The sequence below is a fragment of the Larimichthys crocea genome, chromosome VI, assembly GCF_000972845.2.
Source record: "Larimichthys crocea isolate SSNF chromosome VI, L_crocea_2.0, whole genome shotgun sequence".
NCBI lineage: Eukaryota > Metazoa > Chordata > Actinopteri > Sciaenidae > Larimichthys > Larimichthys crocea.
Window position 1 is genome coordinate 19552649 of NC_040016.1, and position 9500 is coordinate 19562148.

At 41.7% G+C, this 9500-nt stretch overlaps 1 protein-coding gene across 4 annotated transcripts in view; it reads left to right on the forward strand.

The window, feature by feature from the left end:
• Positions 1-7059, forward strand: part of kctd6a (potassium channel tetramerization domain containing 6a) — a 10967-nt gene extending 3908 nt beyond the window's left edge. The window contains exons 3-8 of one of the 4 annotated variants that reach the window (XM_027279580.1): positions 917-1016; positions 2370-2483; positions 3249-3418; positions 4629-4881; positions 5728-5886; positions 6240-7059. In XM_027279580.1, coding sequence (XP_027135381.1) covers positions 2457-2483; positions 3249-3418; positions 4629-4881; positions 5728-5886; positions 6240-6350 — 720 coding nt within the window. In that variant the 5' untranslated portion in view covers positions 917-1016; positions 2370-2456 and the 3' untranslated portion in view covers positions 6351-7059. Of the gene's footprint in view, positions 1-916; positions 1017-2369; positions 2484-3248; positions 3419-4628; positions 4882-5727; positions 5918-6239 lie in introns of all 4 variants that reach the window. The other 3 variants (XM_027279582.1, XM_027279579.1, XM_027279581.1) reach the window with 3 other exon arrangements.
• Positions 7060-9500: the final 2441 nt, after the last annotated feature.

The following is a 9500-nucleotide window of genomic DNA, read 5'->3' on the forward strand; positions in this document are numbered from 1 at the left end:
TAATGTAATAATGTAATGTAATGTAATGTACTGTATCATGGACTACATGCATTTGCCATATATTCTGTAATACAGGCGCACTTGAAATCAGGAAAAGACCAAACGTCTGCTCACTTGACCGCAGTCTTTTTTGACAGCTACATCTTTCTCTTTCTGTTTTCAACACCTGTCGTAACCACGACAACAGAGGGGGGACGCATTCGGCTCACGGTCGTGAGTTAACACTAGGGCACAAACGATTATTTTGATAGTCGACTAATCACCAATTATTTTTTCGATTAGTCGAGTAATCGGATCATACCTAAATTCACTGTCCCGGAAAGCGGTGGATGGGCGGCCATTAATTATCCCAATGGGCTGTAAACCTCGCGGACGGAGCTGTGAGCCACCTTCGCCCCAGACTCTACTAAATTAAACTACTACTAAATTAGTTGTCGACGATTTTGTTCGTCGACATAATCGTGACTAATCATGGCAGCCCTAGTTAACACGGTCGCTCTTTAAACCGAAACACCAGCTTCATTCACACAGCACGTTGTTATTGCCTGTGTGAAAACAGCTGCTTTGTTTGGGGCTGTGCAGGTGTACCCAACAAACTGGTCACATGTTATTGTACAGGTGAGGACTGCAGCTAGTGATTATTTCATTGTCTGTGCATTGAGATATGTCTGAAAAACAAACAAACATCAATATAAAATTCAAAGATATTCAGTGTACTGTGATATATAACTACTAGTAATTCAAATGTCCAAACCAGCAGTTCAAAATGAGTCATATTTTTATTATAATTCTAATTATAGTTAGCTTTGTGATGAACCTGCCGCCTGTCTCTGGTGTACCACTGTCAGCTGGGATAGGCTCTACCCTCCAGGGACCCTGATAAATCAATCAGCTTCATTGTTCCAACGTGAGGCAGGTCATCTACAAATGGAGATGCACTGAAAAAGACTACAACTCTGCCTAGAAGTGGACGACCTTCTGAAATATCGACAAGAGACACAAGAACATTGGTAATGGCAAATATCCTCCACAGTAGATGTGAGAGTCTCTACATCTACATGAGGTTATTATTGTGAAAGGAGGTGCAATATCCTATTAACTAAAGGGGTTCACATGTTTTTGCACCCATGAAATCTGATTTTCTTTCTTAAATAAACCCCTTTTAAAAAAAAATAAAGAATCACAATCTAACAATTTCTTTTGTTTGAGTCCATTATTATTGTGAATTGGGCCTAACTTAACATTAAATAAGGTTATTTTAAAGGAAGTTTTTCCTTGCCACTGTCGCCAGGTGCTTGCTCATGGTGGGAATTGTTGGGTCTCTGTATTAAACGAGTACAGACTAAACCTGAAACAGTAACTTATGTTTGTTTTTTGAGAAAATGTTCTGGCTCTTTAGGTGCTGCTGGGATGTTCCTCTTCCTTCACCAGCTCGTCTCTCTCTTTGTCTGTCTGTGGTTTGGTGTTGAGCAGCTGGTGTACAGTGAGTTTATCTGAGCCTGTTTGATGAAGACTGCTGCTGCTGCTGGAAACAAGGCTGATGAGAGGACTCAAACAGTAAATCTGGGGGCCAGGAAATGTAAACAATGAGATGAAAGAGACGATGAAGCTACAGTGATAATTCTCTGTGGGTTGGTAATAAAAAAGATATTGATTATAGCATCTTCAAGATAAAAAAAGCAGCTAACGAGAGGACGAGAGGCAACTTTATTCTGTTGAGGGTTTTACACAAAAGTCTGTTTATAGGTCTCACTGTAAACGTGAAGATGTATAAATCCAGAGGGAGATGTGCAAATTGCCTCACGTGTGATGTCCATTGAGACATCGGCTGGGGCTGAAGTTTGAAGTTTTATAAAGATGTGAGCTTTTCTGCTGTGAAGCTGGACGTTTTTAACATGGGGACTTATGGAGACTGACTCGTTCTGTAGCCAGCCTCAAGTGGACGCTTGAGGAACTGCAGTTTTTGGCACTTCAGCATCGGCTTGCTGATTTGATTTGTTTCGTACTCATGCTGAAAAAACAAAATTGAATTTGAGCGTCGCCCAGAGATCCTTTCAACCACAGCTGAGTCTGATCTGTGACGTCCAGTCTGAGCGCAGGTCGTTAAAATGCTGCGTGAGCTTCATTAATCAGTCGCAGAGAGCTGCTTCACTCACGTGTTTGCGTCTGACATTTAAGAAACGAGGTCCGCTCGGCTCCTCCTCCTCCCGTTTCTCACTGGCTGACTGTTTGTGGACACATCAGGGAACGCAAGACTAATTAACCAGATGATGTCTAGACAAAGGCAACGCACGATCAGCTGCGTCTCCATGGCAACCGTCTCATGAGCTGTTCATCCTCCTCTTTTTCTTTTTTTTTCTTTTTTGCAGGTGTTGGTGAAAAAAGCACAGAAATGATCTCATCAACAGTCTGACCCGAAGAGAAACAACGACACACACCACAGCCCAGGGCTGCCGATGGAGAATGGAGACCTGGGTCACATGGTGTGTGTGTGTGTGTGTGTGTGTGTGTGTGTGTGTGTGTGTGTGTGTGTGTGTGTGTGACTGAACTGTCCGGCTTTCTGGCAACTCAGCCTTTGGCTAGTTGAATAATGTTTGACATTTGAATGATGGCACATGCTGTCATGCTCTGTGTGTGTGTGAGTGTGTATTCTATGTCTCTCTGCTCCGTATAGGAATAAGGTTTGTTTTTAGTTCAAGGACGCGCTGATCCAACTTTGATCCAACCTGATACCAACTCAGCTATTGGCTGATAGGGAGTCCAGATCTGCTACTCACGTCAAAACCTGTGTAGCTCACTGTGGATAACTCAGGCTCACAGTGACTAAATGAATATAATGATGGCTGAAACTCTGAATTTTAATGGATCACAGGAGTCAGGGTTTGGCTTGTATCACTATTTTGAGTCACAGATAACATTTTTTTTTTCAGATCAGCAAAAAAAAGAGTAAACGTCAGGGTTAAATGACGATGGCTTTTAAATAAGTTTAAGTCCTAATTATTGTGCTTCAGAGGAAAATGAATCTTTTCGCTGCAACTCTGCATCCAGATTTATGGAATCATTACTTTAAAACGGAGCCGCAGTAAAACTGCATTTCACACCATGATGGTTAAATTTTGTAATTAATCCACGTGGCATGTCACATCCGATCAACTCGCGTTACACAACACTGTTGTCAGCGAGTGCGCTGTTGTCCCCATTACAAACAACAGTGTCGCCTCTAATCGCTGTCCATGTCTTCTGTCCAGATGGGAGAGCCGGTGACTCTGAATGTGGGCGGCTATGTGTACAGCACGTCTCTGTCCACGCTGCAGCGCTACCCAGACTCCCTGCTGGGAGCCATGTTCGGAGGAGACCTCCCCACTGTCAAGGACACACATGGAAACTACTTCATCGACCGTGACGGCCCGCTGTTTCGGTACGTCAAGTTTAATTTTATTTTTATACCGCAATATCAGAAATCACAAATTTGCCTCAAGAGGCTTCACAATCTGTACAACACACGACATTCTCGAATGAGAAACTCTCACCCCCAAAAACCCTTTAAACATTACAGCAACACTGGAATATCACATTAAATAATTACGTGTATCAGCATTTTAACTGACAGTAAAGAGCTGAGTGTGACAAATCGAGTCAGAGATGTTCTAAATTTTCCACCGTGCAGAGGATTAACCGTTTTCATTCACTTTAAGTAGAATGCCATTGTGTCGTCAGAAAAGCAGGCGTGACAAAGTGGGTCGACGTGAAGGGTAGGAGCGATTAATTCAGAGTAACAGAGGAAACTGAAAAAAACAAAACAAAAGAACATGTGCAAGCAACTTGGGCACGCTGCATCCAGACTGAAGGGTGGAGACGGACATCATGTCTGCTTCAAGAAGAAGAAGAAGTGAAGTTATTCGAGTGCGGTTGGATGCCAGGTTCGGGCATCTGGTTAGGAGTTTAGAGAAGAAGCTAATGCCGCTAAGGTGAACTTGATATGTGTTCTGATTGCCATCGAATGATTGGGAAGTGAAAGCAGAAGCGGTTAATGGGTCGAGTTTTGGGGGTTCAACAATCAGCGGTCTGAGGAGAATTTTCAGCTTCTGTTGATGTTGATGGAGACTTTGAACGTAGTCGTCCTGATTTCATTCAAATAATTAATCATCTGATGGGGATAGTGAGACCTCATCTTCAAGTCATCTTCAAGATGAAGATTTCAGTTCTGGCGGCATTGGAGGGGATTTATAGGAATGATGGAAGTCGCACAGTTGGGGTGTGATCCTGCTCCAGAAACTCCTGAAACACAGTGACCAGGAGATTATTAAGCCTATGTGTTTGTAAGATGTTTTGAAAGCTTCACATCTTCAGTAGAAATCAATGATCTTGGAGCCACATACAAAGTAGAGACGTCACGTTGTTGGTTTTGTGTTTTTCGTGGGATTTGCTGACGGTATGAAAAATACAGCGTAACAAAGCCTCGTCCCTTCAGAGAGAAGTGAATTGATTTTAAGAATAAAGATGATCACTCTCGAGTTGTACAGCAGCTCTTTCGCCTCCCGTCTGACTTTATCTGACAGCTCGGGAGTTTCACAGAATCATCCGCTCAGCAGTCTGGACTGATCCTGTCTCTGTTTCTGCTGTTTCAGCTACATCCTCAACTTCCTACGGACGTCAGAGCTGACGCTGCCGTGCGACTTCAAGGAGACCGAGCTGCTAAGGAAGGAGGCTGACTTCTATCAGATCGAGCCCCTGATCCAGTGCCTTGGAGACCCCAAACCTATGCTGCCCTACCCCACTGACACCTACGAGGAGGTGGTGGAGCTGTCCAGCACCAGGAAGCTGTCCAAGTACTCCAACCCTGTTGCCGTCATCATCACCCAGCTCACCATCACCACCAAGGTCAGTGGGAACTGGTTATAGATTTATTAATATATATCATGAATATTCATTGATACAGAAATATCTGCTTCTGCCTCTGTATCTTTCCAGTTCAGAGTCAGACAATTCAGAATAACCACGAGTCTACATTAAATTTGAAACATTGTCTCCAACTGAACACCAGCATTTCGCATATTTGCTTGAGGTCTACTGAGGTGTTTCAGTCCAGGTTCATACATTCATTTGTTCCTTCTCTCTTCATTAGTTGCACCGGGGCATCTAAACTTCAGCAGCTCTGATAAGATGACAGGTACAGAGTGTAGAGCAGCTCCCTCTCTGCAGGAGGGACACTGTGTACTGACTGGTTCAAAGTCTTTTATTTTGTAGCAGCGTGCACAGCATGATTTATTTGTGTTTTAGAAGGTACCCGTCATGAAACAATCGGAAAGTAACGTTTCATTCCTCTGATAAACTGCTTTGTTCTTGTACGGCGCTCCGTCTCTTCATTCATTATAAATGTCCCTCGACCATCGCTGCTCTCTCAGTCTCTCCAACGTTTTGATTTTGAATCACGTCTTTAAACATAATTTCCATCTTTGTATATTTGTTTGCATTTATTTTGATTATTTCACCACTTTGCACTTTCCAAAATATTTATTTAACGGTTTATAACAGCTGTTATTCCTGCGTGCTATCATGAAATAGGATTCAACAACATGATAATATATACAATCTATGATTTGACCAGATGTTAAATACGTTTCTGTATGTGTTTAATAGACCATTTATTACACTGATGTTGATAAATAAATAAAGTATAAAAACAGCAAAGTAAATTAAGTCACATGACTCTGTCTTTCTTTTTAGGTCCATGGAGTGTTGGAGTCCATCTCCAGCAGTTTCACAAAGTGGAACAAACACATGATGGACACCAGAGATTACCAGGTGTCCTTCACCTTCGGACCATGTGACCATCAACAGGAAGTCAGCCTGCGTGTCCACCTGCTCGACTTCATCTCCAAAGCAGTGCGTGGCTTTTGTCTCATCTTTAAACATTGTGGGTTGAAAATGATCTTCCTGTTGGTCAAGATTACTGTGGCAAAGGCGGCTGTCATTTACTGGTTCTGCATGTGAAAAAATGGCACTAATTTGCCTGTTTTGGGCCGGATGAGTGTTGGGAGTTGCTGTGTTAAAATGAATCGACAGTGAAGAAAGCTTTACAGTGACCATTGACCGTGACCATTGAGGTCAATTGACCTTGCAGTGTAGCCATATACAAGGTTTCGACTTAAGTCTTGTTTTTATACAACAAAATGTTTTTCTTAATTATACAGAGAAATTTGAATTTGTGTTTGTTTGCCTGTCTCGTTATTTTCCAGGGTTTCACAATACGCAACACGCGTGTTCACCACATGAGCGAACGGGCCAATGAGAACACGGTGGAGCATCACTGGACATTCTGCAGACGAACTCACAGAGTTAATGACTGACAAACGAACTCATGAATGGACTTACTGACACAAAGAAGATGTGATCAGGGTGGTGGCAGCAGACAGGCGGAGACTTATTGGTGTTATATGTTTTGTATGATGTGTTATGCATGAATCATTCCCTCTCCCTCAGCTAGCATGTTGGCTACATGTGGTACATTATCATACACCTTTGCTTTATCATATACATGTACAATAGTACGGTATATAGACAGTCCTCCAGTGACTGTAGTCAATAGTGGGCTTCCATCTTTGGTCAACAGTTTGTGTTGGGCCCTTTACTGTTTCAACACGACAACACCGCCGTGCACAAAACCAGAAAGAAATGTTTTTTCCAGGTTTGGTGTGGAAGAACTCGACTGGCCTGCACAGAACTTGAACTCGATCCAACACCTTTGGCGTGAACTGGAATGATGGCTGTGAGCCAGTCCTTCACCCAACATCAGCTTTGGATCTCACTGATGCTCTTGTGGCTGAATGGGAGAAAATCCCTGCAGCCAGTTCAACATCTGGTAGAAAGACTGAACTCAGAAGAGTGGAGGCTGTCAGAGCAGGACATTAATGATCATGGTTTTGTATCACATGTTCAAGTATCCAGATTCTTTACAGTAGTTTTGTATCTGGCATATCAGCAGTATCACAAATCTGTTGTATGTCAATGACTAGTAGCAAAAAAATAATTGCAAATAAAACACACTGCTCAACTCTTCTTCAATGAAACACGAGTCAAATAGAGTTCAATTCAGTATAGATTTATTGTATTTCAAACCAGAGTACATGTCAGTGAAGCTTGTTCATGAAGCAACTGTTCATCTAACAGAGGATTAGCCACAAATTTGCCTTGTGTTACACAAAATTTATTCATGCTTTTAAGTGAATCAAAATCCTGTTTTTGACTTATGGCATTGAAACCCTTGCATGTTCCTTTGTAGCCTCAAAAACTGCCCCACTGCAGGCCAAATGGCCTTGCCACAAAATTCCAGGTTTGCTACTGTTCATACAGTACTGGACGATAAGAAATTCTTTCCCAACATGCTTCCAGTGTTTGTTGTGTTTTTTATTTTAAGCTGATATGAGACTTAAAGTTTGACAAATTGAGCATCTTCCAAAGTATTATTTTGTATATTGTGTTTTCGCATACTGTCTCAGTGGATTGGAGGGTTAGTAACACAAAGATTTTCAGTCAGGATTTAGATGTGCATCATAGCACAGAGACCAGATTGTTGAAAGTTAGAAATGACCTTGTAATGCATTAGAAAAAGTCACGGAGTTCCACAAAGTTCCGCGCTTGGACCACTTCTGTTCACCTTATATACACTACATACACATTCATTGTTATGCAGATGATACGCAGTTATATCTATCAAGTCAAATGAAACCAAACAGTTAGCTAAACTTCCTGTATTCCTGGATGACCTACAGTCCTATGTGGTTTTAATGTTATTGTACCCAAACACCTCAGAAAAAGATAATTGTATGGCAGATGGCATCACCCTGGCCCCCAGCACCACTGTAAGGAACGTCAGGTGTTACCTTTGCTTTGGTTGTATTCCTTTAACTCACACACAAAACAGGGACTGCCTTTTTTTTTTAATTGATGTAACACTGCAAAGATCATGCACATCCTGAATGTAAAAATATGCAGAAAAACTAGTCCATGCATTTCTAGGCTGGATTGTTGTTGTTCCTTATTATCAGGCGTTCCTTATAAGTCCCTCATGACTCTCTCTCTCATGATCAGTTGATCCAGAAAGCTGCAACATGAGCATGACAGGAAATATGAAAAGAGATCCTGTTTCTCCCATATTAGCTTTTATGCACTGGCTTCATATAAAATACAATCATGCATGGATCATCGGTGGACCTGAGGTGGGCTGAATGAAGCCTGGGTGCTCAAACAAGCCATCTGTAACGACACCAACCTGTCAATCATTTGAACAGGTGAGTTGTATAAAAATCACCCTCAGTACAGTTGCTATGAACAAAAAAATTGCCTATAGAGACAAAAATATGTTTATTTCTGCTGTAAAGTTGGACATTTTAACATGCGAACTTATGGAGGTTATTTGTTCTGGTGTCAGCCTCAAGTGGACGTTCGAGGAACTGCAGTTTTTGGTACTTAACGTATTTCACACAAAATGTTTTTTGACGACCTAAAGACAACTAGCTGTTATGAGGCATGTTATTCTATTTCACTATTTTATACCAAAAAGCTTCAAACTAAATGAAGGTAAAGCTGATTCTTGACATCAACAGCTTCCCAATCTGAACAACCTACAGGGAGCTGAAGAAGAAAAACAACCTCCAAGACTGACACTTCCAGTCCACGGGTGTGACAAGAGGGTTAGGTCATGTTCAAACTAAAAACAGAACAGGAAAAAAATGCAAGGAGCTGAGATGACGTCATTTTGCTACAGCTGAAGGAGGTTCAGTTTGAGCAATCCATCTTTGAGTTTGAAGACTTCGGCAGATGGCAAATCATCACACAGCAAACTGCACAGACACATGCTGTTAACAATTTCACATTACTAATTAATCTACTCAGAATGTGTGCTTGCTCATATTTGATAGCCCAAGCTTAACTTCACTGTCAGCTGTCTTTTTTAAACTGAATGAGGAGGCAGTGTATTGTGAAGCATCGCCTTTGTTGGTTTAAACAGTCTGTGTCATCTATGTCATTTTTAACAGCTTGCTGTAAACAGCCTCTGTATATTCGGAAATGCTACATGTGCTTTTGTTAAGTTTCTGGTTGAGTTGAAATAATGCAAACAAAGGCAGTGTTTGCTTCGCAATCAGCCATGTGTTTGTGCAAACAAGATCCTGTTTATTGGCCAGGAATTTCATTAATCAGCTCCTCACACCCGCAAAGTCTGTTTGAACACATAGTTTTCAGTGTGGCTTGGCCTCATCCAGACCTGAAGAAATACAAGCACAGAAATCAGATGGTTACACTTACAAACTTAAAATCAATCAAATGGCTCAGTGTCTCATGTGGGTGCCACAGTGACAACCACACATTCACACCGACAGCAGTAATGTGTTAAAAATGCAGACCTATTTATTATTCATTTGAATGGGAACACTGTGCTGACACAGCCGGGATCTTGACTGAGAGACTCCGGCGTCTTAATGCAATGTTCTCCAACAAGG